At 47.7% G+C, this 15,258-nt stretch overlaps 1 protein-coding gene across 2 annotated transcripts in view; it reads right to left on the bottom strand.

The window, feature by feature from the left end:
• Positions 1 to 15,258, bottom strand: part of ALKBH8 (alkB homolog 8, tRNA methyltransferase) — a 1,077,261-nt gene that overhangs the window by 714,824 nt on the left and 347,179 nt on the right. For both annotated transcript variants that reach the window (XM_069640672.1, XM_069640671.1), the window contains exon 6: positions 12,295 to 12,399. In XM_069640672.1, coding sequence (XP_069496773.1) covers positions 12,295 to 12,399 — 105 coding nt within the window. The remainder of the gene's footprint in view (positions 1 to 12,294; positions 12,400 to 15,258) is intronic.

Genomic DNA, 15,258 nt, shown 5'->3' with positions numbered 1-15,258 from the left:
ATAGGAGCGGATACATGTGATATCAAACTGGATGTGGTTGTAATGATTATGAGCATTGCAATTTATTTATTTTATTTATTTATATTTTGCTTTTTAAGCGCTTATACAATAAGAAAATACTATTTCAAACCGTCAACAGGGCAGGGAGGGAGCAAGGATGGGAAATACATTACAACACAATATTTAAGATCAGAGCGGGGAGGATGAACCTACTATGCCTTGTGAGTATTCAGAATGTGCAAGTGCAGAAAAGAAGGAGGAAGAGGGGGTTAGTGCTGGGGAGTCCAAGCTTGTGGGTGAGCCATAGACGAAGTGCTAGGAATGTTGCATGCTACATGGCCTGGGCCGCAGGAGGTGCAAGTGTGAGTCCCCAGAGCAGAAAGTGTGCAGATGCAAAGTGCTGTGGATAGAAAGGAGCTGGGAAGAATTGGTGTAGAAGATCAAGGCCCCTGAGGATGCATTAGGGCCAAGGACACCGATTCAGCAACTCTGGGATTAGCAGAGGAGAGAAGGAGGGATGGAGGAGGAAAAGAGAAAAGTCTTAACGAGCTTCCGGGACTTGAGAAGATCCTTCTCAAGGCGCAGTGGGAAGGGGAGGCTATTCCACAGTGAGCGAAACCCTGCCCTCTATTTAGTAAAACGCTTTACCCACAAGGAGTTGGTGCCAGAGGAACAAATTGGTCCGAGAGGGAGAGTTTTTAGTGAGATAAGTTGAAGATAGTGTGGTACCCGGGCCCAGACAGCCTTGTGGATGATGCAGAGGGATTTGCATTTAATCCGTGCAGCAACCGGGAGCCAATGAAGACTTTTTAGTGCAGGAGAGATGCAGTCCCTGGGCTTAAGGTCAAGGATAAGTCTTGCTACCCTATTCTGGTTTAGCTGGAGGGGTCGCAGAGAGGAAGATGGAAGATTCAGGAGGAGGCTGTTACAGTAGTCAAGTCTAGAGAGAACCAGGCTTGAATCACATTGATCCTTTGAGGGAAAGTGAGAAATTGTAAAATTCCTTTGAGAAGGAAGAGCTGATAGTTGGACTTCTTGGCAATGTCCTGTGTGTGAGGGAGGAAGTAGAGAGAGGAGTCGAAGAGAAGAGGAAGGCCAGAGGAAGAAGGAGGGAACAGGGGTCCCAATGGGAAGGATCTCAGTTTTACAGGCATTGAGCAGAGATCATTGGAGGCGCACCAGAACTGGATGGCAGATAGGCAGTCAGGGATGATGGCGGGTGCAAGAGGGTCAGTAGGGAGTCTGAAGAAGAGCTGTGTGTCATCTGCGTAGCACTGAAAGTTGGAGAACAAGGAGATGAGGCGTGCAAGGAGAGCAAAGTAGATGTTAAAGAGTCAGGGGGAGATTATAGAGCCCTGGGTGGCACCACAGGTGGAGATGGAAGTAGGAGAGGAGAAGGGGCCCAGGATGACTTGGGAAGAGTGGTTAGTGAGGAAAGAGGACAGCCAATCCAATGCCCGTTCAGACATACCAAGGGTTCCATGTGATAATTCCGCTGCAAAAATATCGCAATACAAAAATATCGCCATATTTTTGCGCCGAAATTCACAATGGATCCTGCGGGGGACACCCCCGCAACCCCTGCATCATTTTTTAATGTGCGGGGGACACCCCCGCAACCCCTGCTCCCACATAATATCCCCAATAAAAATATTGCCTGTGGAGAACCAAACGGCCATATTTAGGGCAATATTTTTATTGGGGATATTATTACCTGATACCATACCAAGTGTATTGTGGAGCCTTTGTATTAGGATGGAATGGTTTACTGTGTCAAATGCAGAGGAGAGATCGAGAAGGATAAGAACAGCTGGGGAGTTGGAATCCAGAGAGGCAAGCATTTCTTCACGGGTGTTCAGAAGAGCAGTTTCTGTGCCTCTGGATGCTCGGAATCCAGATTGATGGTCGTGGAGGCCACCAACAAGTTCAGTGTGAGAGTTGTGTTGGGGCAAGGCCAGCTTCTCAAGCAACTTCCCCCGGAAGTGGGTGATTGATTGACATTTTATTTCTATCGCGCTCGTACACAAGTGTTTCAGAGCGTGACAATGATGGAGATAGTGCAATAGCTGGCAGTGCAGGTAGGGTCAGAGGATGTTTTTTTCAGGAGTGGGCGCATAAGGGAGTATTTAAGGGGGGGGAGGGGAAGGATCCAGTGACAAAAGAGTGATTTCAGAAATCAGCGAGAGCAGGGGCTAGAGAGTCAAAGTTATACTTGATGGTCCTGGATGAGCAAGGGGAGACCTGTTTAGAAGAGACCTCCATGGAGCGGACAACTCTAGTAACTTCTTTAGGTGTGACAGGAGAAAAGGGGGAGAAGGAGGAAGGAAGAGGAGGGGGACTGTGGTGCGGGTGTGTGGGATTGGTTGTGAGGGAGTGTAGAAAGGGTGGTCAGAATGTCCTGAGTTTTTGTGGCAAAGTGTGAGGCCAATGGATTGCAGAGGGCCTGTTAAGGAGAAGGGGAGGAGGAGACTCCGGTTAGCTTGGCTAGTTCCCTGCAGGTTTTGAAAAGTTCAGCCAAGTTATTGGATGCGACGGAGGCACATGCCTGAATGTGGGCTCTTTTCTTTGCAGAAATGGCGAGTCTGTATTGCCTTTGGAGCAGGATGAGCCTGAAGTTAGCCACTTCCGTTCTGATAACCTGCACTTTCGTTTCAGGGCTGCAAGTTTGGTGTCGTACCAAGTGTTACGCTTTGAGGCAGGTTTCAGAATTAAAGATAATGGACCGTAGGTCAATAGGGGATGCAGCAAATTTCTCTAGCCAAATGTGGGGTGAGCGATCAGACAGGTCATACCAATGTTTGGCAAACTGCACCTGTGCTACTTGAAAATACAATTCAAAGTCTGGTGCTGCAATTCCCCCGGAGCAGTACGGTTCAATAATTTTCTCCCATTTCATCCGAGCAGTTTTTCCATCCCAGAGGATCATTACAGCCATCGAGCGTATCCGTGTAAAAAAGGATCTTCCCGGCCATATAGGTATGTTTACAAAGAGATAGAGTAATTTAGGGAGGACGACCATTTTCAATATGGCTACATGGCCGTACATTGATATGGGGAGCTTGGCCCAGGTTTGGAGCTTGGCGCCGAGTAGCTGTAGGACTTGTTTGTGATTGTCTGTATATAGTGTGTTTATCCATGGATACTAGTACGCCCAAATATCGTATATGTTGAGTTGACCATTGGATCCCCGGGGATGTCGTCGGGCATGTGGTGGCTGGCAACAGGGGAAAGATCTCGGATTTCATTCTGTTAATCTTATATCCTGAGTATTTAGCAAATTTGTGAATGTCAGCTATGACGGGTGTTAGGTTGGTTTCAGGGTCTTGAATATATAAAAGGGTATTGTCTGCATATCGGGAGATGGATTGAGGCGGACCTGACATTCGTATTCCTCTGTCCTCGTGTTTCTGCCTGATCCACAGTGCCATTGGCTCTATGGTGAGTGCAAATAATATAGGCGAGAACGGGCAGCCTTGTCTGGTACCTATGCCCAAAAGGAAAAGTTCTGAGATTGTGTGGTTAGTAAGGGCTTTAGTGCCGGTGCTGTGTACAGTAATTGAACATATTTTACAAAATTGGGGCCCATTCCAAATTTCTTTAGTACTGCACGTAGATACACCCATGACACCGAGTCGAATGCCTTTTCAGCGTCTAGGGATACTACCACCGTGCTTCCTTGGGGGTTTATTTGCGCTTTTATACCAAACAACCTGCGTAAGTTTAACACAGTGGATCTTGTAGGGATAAACCCGCATTGGTCTGGATGGACCAGAGTCGGCATGCTAGGTAGTAGCCTATTTGCAAGTATTTTTGCGAACACCTTGGCGTCTGCATTAATTCGTGAAAGAGGTCTATAAGACGACATGTCCTGTGGAGGACGCCGGGGTTTCGGAAGCACCGTTATTATTGTTTCCCTCAATGTTTCCGGGAGTATACGCTGTACCAGTGATTCCTCCCATACCTTTGGCATTATGGGCACTAGTTCTGTACAAAATTCCTTGTAGAGTTCGAACCCTAAGCCCTCAGATCCCGGTGCTTTCCCAGATGTTTATTCCTTTGTTGCTTCAATGATTTCTTCTTCAGTTATTGGTTGTTCAAGAGTCAATTTGGTTTCTAGGGGGAGTGTCGGGAACTCTAGTTCACCGAGGTACTCTTGTATATCCAACTCAGTTTTTTCGTCCCGGTTGGAGTTCCAGCTTTCGGAGTCGGCTCTCGACATCTGCCAGCTCTTGTCGGATAGATTTCAGCAAGCCCGTCATTTTAGATATTAGCACCCCCCCCTTATCCACACCTTGAACGTTTCGCAGAGGGTGGAGTATTTATCAACTGTTCCTGCATTGTTGGCAAAAAATTCCTCTATTTACACGTGTAGGGACGCGACTACATTGGGGTCTGTTAATATGTTGGAGGCCATTCTCCATCGTTTTGTAGGTTTCGGGGTATCCTTAAATATCAGTTCTAGTGTCACTGGGGAGTGATCCGATAGCATGCGAGGATGGATTTCACATTTCCCCAAAGAGTCAGAGAGGGCATCGGAAAGTAGCCAATAATATATATGCGATTCTGAATCGTGTACCATAGAGTAATATGTGTATTCTCTCGTATCGGGGTGTAGTTCCCTCCATGCGTCTATTAATGACAGTTGTGGTATGATTTGGTTCAACGTGATCCTCGGCTTAGCTGGCACCCTGGTGGTTGTGGAAGACCTATCAAGTAGTGTGTCCAGGACCAAGTTAAAATCCCCCCCCACATGATATTAGAGTCGTCTAGGGAGACGAGTATTCCTGGGATGTTCAAATAAAAGCCAGGGTCGTCTATTTTAGGGCGTATGTGTTGACTAACGTGATGGCTATGCCTGCCAATTTCCCCCACACAATTATAGATCTCACCAGGGGGTCCTCTTTATGTCCTTGGACCTGGAATCCCAGTGAAGGATGTATTATTGTTATCACTCCTCTAGCCTGAGTGGAGTATTCAGTATGATATCTTTGCTTACCCCAGAATGGTAATATGTTGGCGTTTCCAGGTCCCTGCGTATGTGTTTCCTGTAGCATTACTATGTGGGGAGAGACCCTGTTCACGTAGGCACCGATTTTTCTACATTTTGTGGGGTTGTTGAGTCCACGAACGTTACATGACAGGAGCTTAATTCTTAGCCCATCGCCCGTGATGGTTTCATATATGCTTTGTGTCTAGTCATGAATTTACTGGTAGAGGGTTAGAATTTAGCGTGAGTGATGTTTTCATCTGCAAGAAATGCAAATTAGAACTTTTAACACGTATAACCTTGAACCGTCCACCCAATGTAAACCGTGCTGGTTCGGTTTCGGTGGAGCAACCTCCCTTCCTCCCTTATTCCCCCCCGCACCCGCATCTTCAGCCCCAACTCGATGATGTTCCCTCACAAACTTGTGGAGTTCTCCAGGGGTAGCCATGTTGTGCCACATGACCACCAGATCCGGGCCCTCCACCCTATCCAAGGGTAGTATGAAGGGCCGCCCGCTGAAATGAAATCAACACGTTAACTAATATAAAGGATATAGTCATGCATTGTGTGCAATCAGCCAGGTTGTGTCTCTAGTCCGCAGGTCGGGCTCTGTTGTTCTGCTCAGGCCTGCGCTCTTTAGGAGGTAAGGGTATGGAGGACTTCACGTAGGCCAAGGCCTCGGCCGGGGTTTCAAAGAAATGTGCCCTCCCTGCGTGCTGTATAATCGTTTTGGCTGGAAATATCAGGGGGTATGTTATTTGGGGTGCTCTCAGGAGTTTCTTGACTGGTTCATATGATCTTCTGCTTGCCTGCACCCCTGCCGCAAAGTCCGGGTATATATGTATGTGGCTCTCCTCGTATTGCTGTGTGCCATGCTCTCTCGCCAGCCGCATGTTTGTGTCCCTGTCCCTATAATTGAGGAATCGGGCGATGATCGTGCGTGGTGATGCTCCGGGCTTAGGTGGTGGTGCTAGCGTGCGGTGCGCTCTCTCGACCAGAAAGTGTTCCGTGAAGGATTCCGGCCCAAAAAGGGACTTGAACAGGGCCTCGACTTGTTTCTCCATCTGCCCCTTACCGAATGATTCAGACACGCCCACTATTCGTACATTGTTCCTTCTTGGTCGTGATTCGAGATCATCACACTTGTTCTGTAATCTGGACATATTTTCCTTCAGCCGAGTGATGTCCCGGCTATGATGTGCGATAGTGTATTCATTGGAAACCATTCTGTTCTCTGCCTCTGTAAATCATGCACTTTCCTTGTCCACTCTGGCTTTCAGTGGCTTTCAGTGATCCAATAGTGGCCACGATATCGTCAAGCTTGACATTGACTGCTAGGAATCCGTTCTGCACTATGGTTGTTAGTCGGTCCTCCCGTTCACTGGTTTCAGTCTCAGCCATTGTGTTAGAGTTGGTATGTATATCTGCGGTTGTGGTCTGCATCTGGCTGTTCGTGAATGTGTCCATGGGGCCTTTCCTTCTTAGTGCCAGAGCCAGTCGTATGAAGAAGGGTGTGTTTGGTGCCAATTCCTCAATACGGCAATCGCCCGATTTATTGGTGTGGTATTGCGGAGGTGTTTTGCTTCCTGCGTATACCGCTCTTCTCCTGTCCCAAGCCACACCCTTGTTTTTCAACTCTGTTAAAGTTGGTCGTATCTGATTTATGCAGCTGTTAGGGTGTCACCATTCGGCATCCGGGATCTGCGAGTGGACTGTGTCTCCCCACGTATTGTGATGTTGTTATATTAAGCGTGTGTTCATTTAATCGTTTCAGCTGCCGCCCGGGTAGCGTCAGCCTGCAATGTTGGCCTCTGTGTCATTGTCAGTTCCCAACCGGGCCTCTTCTAGTTTGCGGATCTCTTGTCCAAATTTGGGTCTGGGAGGTAGTGTTCCTCAGCCTTGTGGTCTCTATAAGTAGATTTGTGCACCTCCGGCCGGTGCGTTGGAGGGGTATTATTTCAAGTACACACTTCAGCCTGTTAGTGTAAGACTGCAGGTGATGCGGTCCAGTGGCCGGCAAAAACGGGTGTGCATTAAGTTTAGTGATTCGCATCTGATTTGGCTGGCAGCAAGGCACAGCACCCCCAGCACTCGTGTCACTTCTCGCCTGTACACCAAACTTACTGTACCGTAGCGGGTAGTTGCCGGGCTAGCAGCGCGCATGGTCCGTTACTTTATGTGCAGGCAGCTGCTTCGTTTAAATAATCCACGCTAGCGTGGTGTATACGCGCTTCTTTCTTCGGCCTTCAGTGTAGACACATGTTCACGGGGCATAGACCGGTGAAATCACAGGGCGCGCCTGTTCCACCTTCCGCTCTGTGGTGATTACGCAGTCAATGGCTCTCGCACACTTCTCCCCCGCCGTTGTCTCCCACTATGGGTTCTTTGTTTTAACATGTGTTTGCTGTACTCACTCAGTGGGACGCAGCCTTCACTGTGTGCCTTTTCTCCCGCCACTGGTCCGCTGCGATCCAGCCAACATGAGTGCCGTTCTTCTCACCTCCGCAGGGTCTCAACGTTTCCTTGGTGTTGTTAAATTCCTCTGCATGGAAGGGTCTCAGCCCCCTGCGGCGAGCAGTGCGGGCCAATGCAGGGTCTGTTAGGACCAACTCCCCACGCCGGGCCCGCTGCACAATCTGGTCCTTTATGGCCCCGATGGAGTCGCCTCCCACAGACAACCTCCCTGATTGTTTTCTGATGGTGTGCCCCGATCAACTCCTTAGCATGGGATGGTTCTTGGGATGGTTCTCCTTCTTGCAGCATCCCAGTCTTCACAGTGACGGCCCGCGGTACTCCAACACGGCCCGAGCCGTCACCCCGCATCTGGGAATGTTTCACACGCCTGTTACCGGGTGTTGCGTGGCCGTAGCTTGTCAGGATTTCTTCCGTATGCACCTGGATTTCTAAGCTGCTTATTTAGTTAAGCTTCAGCTCCGTGGGCGGCCCCTTGAGGATATATTCGGTTTAGGATTTTCAGTCGGGCGGGAGCACACATATCAGGCAGCCAATCCTTCAGTGCGCAACAGCACCCCCCTTGAGGCAGGTTTCAGACGGATCCTCATGACTAGGGGAAAAATGTCAAGGGTGCTGGTGATGGAAAGATGGAGGCTGCTGAGGACAAGGTCAGAGGTAGAGTCAGAGGAAAGGGGTTAAGAGGGGACGAAGTGGAGGCTAAGGCAGCTGTAGTCACTCATTTCATTGGGCGGACGTTAGAGAACGAGGTTGTGGGACCTTTGTGGGACGGGGGCGGTCGGTGGGTCAATGGGACTGAGATGGGAGGAGAGGAGAGAGTGGTCTGACCAGGAGAGGGGGGTGACTAATGGGGTGGGAGAGAGCGAGGTCAGAGTGAATGAGGGCATCAAGAGTGTGTCCAGCTGTGTCGTTTGGCCCATAAGGGAGAATGGAGAGGGAAAGCGAGGTGAAGAGGTCAGTGAATAGAGTGGATGCAGAGCCAGGGCAGTTGAATGTTGAAATCCCCCAAGAGGAGAAGGTTAGAGGTGGATGAAAGTAAAGAAGAGCAGAAGTCACCCCATTCAGAGAGGAATAGGCAGGTGGTGCCTGGAGACCCGTAGATGATAGCAATGGTCAGGGTGGGGGCGGGAGAGGTGACCAATTTGCAAACCAGGCTTTCAAAACAGGAATAGGGCTGGGTAGGTAGGATGGATGCAGGAACTCATTCTGGGAAGATTAAGGTAACCCCCCCCGCCAGTGCGGTGAGGTCGATGCTTGGGGATGATCTTGAATCCGTCAGGGAGGAGGGAGTCAAAGGCAGTGACTGAGCTGGCATTGAACCAAGTCTCGGTAAGAGCGAGAATGTTGAGGTCAATGGGCCTCATTATACGGTATGCGATAACCATGGTGCTATTAGCGCCATGGTTGCCGCCGGTATTTTACCGTGTCCGCCTTGGTGGATGGCGGAATTACCGGCCTACTCCAAGGTGAGCGGGGCCGGTAATTCCCCATTCACCAAGGCACTCCCCATTCCCATTTTTGCCCCCATAGGGCTCAATGGGAATGGGGAAGGAGGTAATTACGGTACCGCAAATTGCGGTACCGTAATTAACACCAAGGTCCCTTTGCGGGCCCGTTCCTTAACGGCTGGAAAAACCAGCCGTTGAGGTCGGGTCCAGCAAAGGGACCTCGTAATAAGGCGGAAAGGGTTTACCGGTACCGGTGCCCTTACCAGTACCGGTAAACCCTTACCGCATACCGTGTAATGAGGCCCAATGTCTTCAAGAAGGCGTTGCCAGGTGGAGGTGGTCAGCACTTTTGAAGGTTTTCTGAGGTGGGGTACAGGGGCGTGGTACACCATTCAGATGAGGGGCAGAGAGAGTAGAAGGGGAAGATGCAGGCAAAGGATGGACGTTAACGAGACAAGGCAGGATGCGGTCAAAGAGAAGGAGGTTGGGTTGTGGACCCTGATCCAGAAAGATGCCAGTGTGATAGACATTAACAAAGCAACGAGAGGATGCAAAACCGGCCAAGAGGACTTCCCACTTGGTGCCACCGTTAATAGAGGAGTGCGTGGAAAGAGAGAGAGTGGAGATGAGATGGGGGTTCAAAGATCAGGAGAGGGGACAGAGAAAAGGATATCAGTGAAAACCTCTCTAGAGGAAGCGCTAACATAGATGTCTGCAATGGGAAGTACAGGGTTTGCACTCAGGATGTCTTTTTTGTGCTTTTTCCTGCAATTGGGGATAGATGGAGGGTAGGTGATAGTGTAGCAGTTAGAGAATAGAGGAGAGATGGAGAGGGCCATAGGAGGCAGAGGTTTAGCCAAGGAATGAGGGAGGAGTGGCAGCACCTCACATTTCTGGCTAACTCACTAGGAGGCCTAGTAGATTGAGTCAAAGAGAATAAGTGAAACCCAGAAGGAATAGAATTACATTGGATAAGTGGTACAGAGATGTATAAACTATACACACCTAGTTTTGATTTAGAAAATTGAAGGCAGCAAATAATGCAACAAAGCAGATGGTGCACAAGTAATGCTAAAACATCCAAATTAGATTTTAAAAATGGAGGCAGCAAACAATGCAACAAAGCAGATGGTGCACAAGTAATGCTAAAACATCCAAATTAGATTTTAAAAATGCACACAGCAAACAATGCAAAGCAGATGGTGCACAGGTAATGCTAAAACATCCAAATCCGATTTTAAAAATGGAGGCAGCAAACAATGCAAAGCAGATGGTACACAAGCAATGCTAAAACACCCAAATCCGATTTTAAAAATGGAGGCAGCAAAAACATCCAAATCCGATTTAAAAAAAATGGAGGCAGCAAACAATGCAAAGCAGATGGTTCCAAGTACACAAATGAGAGTTAAAAATGCAGTGTGAGGAATGAAGTTAGATAAGGCGAGGATAGAACACAGAACACGCCTCAGGAGAGTTAGTGTAGGAGGTCGGCCAGACTCATATTTATGACTTTAGGGATTGCGGAAGGCCTTTGAAGCAGTGGTAGTGAAGCAGTCAAGTAATTGGTATGTGGGACAGATCATAGTTAGAGCTGTGGCTTTCCAGGCCCAGACAGGCACAGACACCTTTGAAGGTGGGCCTTTGGATCGGGGGCCGACTACTTGGCTTTAAATGCAGCAGGACAGCCAATCACAGTGCGGCAGTGCCAGAAAGCAAAGCACTCAGTGCTCAATGGAATAATGTGGCCATCTTGAGAAGGTGGAACGAAGACAAAGGCACTGAATGGCCCACTGGCCAACAAACACAGCCACAGCAGGAACAACCAAATGGGGGATTGAGGGGTGCATTGCAAGCCCCTTCTGGGCTTACCTTCTTTGCTGCAATGATAGAATCTGCTTTGGCCACAGCCAGCGGGATGCAGCTGCTCATGTCTAGGGGGCCAGGTCCCAAAATCTGCCATGACCATGCACTAACTCAGGCATGGCTTATATTTAGTTTACCCTGCCACCAGCATGGGCTACTCATAACCATAATATTTTCAAACAGGGGTGCATATCTTAAATGCCACCCAGGTGCTGCAGGGACTTTGGCTGTCATTTCAGTTGTCAAGGGGGCACCTGTGATATGAACCTGCTCATTGCCACCGTAGGGCAGGCACTGCAATCAGCCTACTTGCAGTGCACAGGTGTACACTATGCTTTTGGCAAGGAGCTTATGAAAGGTGAATCTGATCAGCAGATTACCCTTTCAGAGATGCAACAACCTGCATCATTTTATTGACCGATATAAATCGAAAAAGCCTGGGCTTCCACACCCTTGCCAGATGGCAATTCATCACATACACAATCTCCGGAAAAGCAGAACTGGGAAACCAAGCTGGAAGGCTACAGATAAATAGGGCAAAACATGCAGAGTACTTAACTTTGGTCAAATGAAAACACAAAGCACAGGCTCACATTCACCAAATAAAGACTGTGACCACAAACTGGAAATTGAGACAGCTCAAACAAGACACTTAGGGAGGAGAGCATCCGTCAACATTATGACCAAGGACAAGCAGAGATTGAGAGATACTTTCTCCTGCACTATCCTGAATACAAAGACATTCAGGAGGCATATTTCCTCATTTTCTGCGAGAAAGAGGAAGTCTTTTCAAGAAGAAGAACTAACAGCAGTTACAGCAAAATGCATCTATGCATGCCAAGAAAGACGAATGTGCTTCATGCAATATGGACTTTGGAACGCTGAAAACCAAAATGATACTCTAGGAGAGAGTAACATGCTATGTATCCTAAGTATTAACTTGAGCAATATTTGTCTAACTTGTAATGCCAATAAAGTACTTTGTATTGTACTGAATCATACTTTGGGCAACTCCCTGATACATTAGCATCAATCTGATATGTGAAAGCAACCCTGTGATGGAAGTATCTTTCCATATGGATGTTATTTTATTTTCTCACACCAGACATTGTGTGGGATATTAGTGTTTTAGGCCCATGGTGTACCCTCTGTGAATAGAATACTGCTTGTATTTGTCACACATAATTGTCTGCTGTGGTTCTAATGACTGTGATGGTCACACATTTTTCTGAGGATCGCGGTCTAGGACGCTGAGGAGTTAAGAAAATGCTGACAAAAAGGTTGCTAAATAAGCCTAAACTGCCTCTTCCTCAGTTTCCAAGACATTATAATAAAATATGCATCTGCAAAATCTAGAGAATCCCAATAGTATAATTATCTAGTCTGCGCACGTAGTGCGGCTCGAACTCTGAGCACCGATTTCCCCTTCACCAGCAGACCATGAATCAAACTAACACAATCACAGTGCCTCTGCTCTTCAATTCCCACGGAAGTAAGATTTCTTATTATAGATAATGTCCATACCTTGGCCGGGTTCGTACTGATTTACTGTCAGCTGATCGGGTCTGAACTGCAGGAGTCCTTGCGCCAACACCTTATCCAGTACTGTGCTGCAGATTTCGGGAAAACCTCGAGAAAAAGGAAAGCATTCACATTCAATTGGTGAACATTGCAAACTAAATTGCTTCTATATTTCTGGGATCCGGGTGCTTAGATTTAGTTGTCTCCTAATGTATGACTACGACTGACACAGAGCCAGCGGCAACTCCTGGCATTAGTACTGTTTCATGCACATGCTTTATAAGTAGGTTCATTGAATTCAAAACAGTGTGTAAAACTCTGTGCCGTGGGTAGGTCCCTGTTTGACCGTGCACTCAAAAAGTGATGGCTTAGAATTTAAGATATTCGGCTACCCTCTCATCGCATTCTGCCCTGTAAAAAGACTGAAACCATTGCATAGCCACAGAAGAGGTCACAGCTTCCACTTCTATCCAAAGCAGTACGTAATGATCATCAATGACAAAGGCAGAAGGCCGGTTATCCATGTGTATAGTTATCCATTTTGCAGTGAGCCCTAAGGAAAGCCATGATAAATACTTATTTATTTATCTTTTTTTCTCTCCATTTGTAAAGCGCCTAAACCCGGAGGCACCAGGGCGCTGTTGCAAACCAGTTACATGACACATAAGTTTACATAGACAATGTATGATCATGACAGGCAAACGCAGGCGGGTAAATAGCCGTGCCAATAAGAGAAGGCAAGAGCCTGTTTTTTGTGACAGATGAGGGAAGGGTTCCTTAGGCATATAGCCATGTTTTCTGGGCTTTGCGGAAGGATCAGTAGGAGTTTTCAACTCTCAGATCTGGGGGGAGGGCATTCCAGTGATTAGCAGCTACAGTCGGGGAGCTCGCTCCACCTCGTTTGGTTCTTCTAACCTTCGGTAGGGTGAGTAGATGGACACAGATGGATCTGACCGGTCTGCTGGACTTACCTCTTACGATTTTCTGGGCTAGGTATTGCGGGGCAGTGTTGCTCAGACACTTGTGGGTAATGGATACAGTTTGAAAAATAATCCTTTCCTGGACAGGCAGCTAATGCGCCTTTTTCCTAGCAGCTGAGATGATGTGCCTTTTGGGGATGTTCAGAGCTGCCCGGAGGGCATTGTTTTGGATTATCTGTAGTTTGTTAATGTTCTGTTTGGATGTCCCAGCGAAGAGGACATTACAATAATCCAGCTTTGCCCCAGTGGTCGCTCTGGCAATGGTGAGGCAGCTCTCTGGAGTAAGGAACTGTCTTGCTGCATTGATCAATTTAGCAGTGTAGGCTGCTGATGAGGCCACTGCACTCACTTGTTTAGTGAGGAAGAAAAGCCATCAAGGTGGACACCCAGTGTCTTTACTGCGGCCGAGGCGGGGATCTGGAACCCATCTATCTTGAAGGAGGTGTATGGGGGACCAAGTTTCTGCAGCATGGCGGGTGAGCCTACTAGCACGATCTCTGTCTTGTCGTCATTCAGACAAAGGTAGTTTGTGGCCATCCAGGATTGAATTGTGGTGTAGATTTTGTTGAGAGTGTGGGAGTCTTCTTCATATGAGCCTGGCAAGGGGAGGAGGATTTGCGTGTTGCCTGCGTGATTAGTATAAGATATGCTGATGTTATCCAAAAGATCGAAGAGGGGTTTAGTGAAGATATTGTATAGGGAGGGGGATATGCAGGATCCTTGGGGGATGTTACATGGAATGGGAATAGGTGGGGTGCTTGCTATGTCTGAGAAAACTCTCATAGATTGCCCTTCTAGGAAGGAGGCTATCCAAGAGTTGGCTTCAAGGGAGAAGTTGGCTGAGGTGGAAAGACGATGACAGTGTGTTGTGGTCGACTAGGTCGAAGGCCGCCAATAGGTCCAATAGGAGTAGGATGGCTGGTTTGCCCTCATCTCTGAAGGAGTCAAGTTGGATTTTTAAATCGAAGAATGCTGATTCGGTGCCGTGGCCTGGAAGGAAGCCTAATTGACACAACCCTAGGATTTGATTGGATAGGATTCCTTGAGGCTAGCTGGGACTAGATTGGAGGTGAAGGAGGCATTGATAAATTTGGTGATGAAGGGGGTTAGGGTTTTGGAACACTCTTTAATGATGGGCGCTGGGCAGATGAGTCCTTTGCAGTTGGATGGTTTGAGGTTTTTAAGGATGTTGGCTGATTTGAGGTCTAAGATTTCTTTGAATTGAAAAAAGGCAGGAGCGGGGTGTGTTCTGGTGGGGAGTGGCAGGAGGGACGGGGTGGTTGAAGCTTGTTTCAACTCTATTCTTTCTTCTAGCAGGCATATTTTGTCTCTAATGGCGTTCTGGATATTGGTGCACCATAGTATTCTGAAGGGTACCTGGTTACTACCTTGCTCTGCCCAGGTTGGTACAATAATATCAAAAAACGAATGAGCAAGGTCAGGTCAATCTCTGCTGAAGAGTAACCACTGCTAACACCCTGAGTGGGTGACCCCTTGTGTGGGTGGTCACAGAATTCTCATAAAACTGTTCTTCCGCACAAAAGGGTTTTATTTTGAAGTGCAGTGGTGTAGTAATACACTGGTATTTTTCAAAAAACATAGGACATTCACATTTGAGGACATACACATACAAAGTGTAGTAGCTAAGTACGAATGATCAAGTAGTCAATATTTGAGACATCTACTTGTACAGTTTGTTCATTCTCTATAGGTTCCTTGGGAAGGAAGCTTAGAGAATTCAGTGGAATCATAAACAGGTGGGGGTCCCATAGAGTGTGGGCACAATCAAGAGTTGAACAACAACATATAATACATGTCAACACAACAGTGTTTCGGCCATTTTGCGTGGAGCTAGGTGAGCTCTAATGGTGTAGGTCTTCATCAGTACAGGAGTGTCTTTATGAGTGGAGGGTCCTATGTGGTCAAATCCGAGGAGCTTAGTGGCTCAGATTAAGAGGTGGAAGGATCCACTTCTTAAGGATGCAGT

The sequence above is a fragment of the Ambystoma mexicanum genome, chromosome 7q (assembly GCF_040938575.1).
Source record: "Ambystoma mexicanum isolate Mex_15411 chromosome 7q, UKY_AmexF1_1, whole genome shotgun sequence".
Taxonomy (NCBI): domain Eukaryota; kingdom Metazoa; phylum Chordata; class Amphibia; order Caudata; family Ambystomatidae; genus Ambystoma; species Ambystoma mexicanum.
The sequence above is the reverse complement of the archived record's forward strand: the minus strand, read 5'-3'. Positions and strand labels throughout refer to the sequence as shown.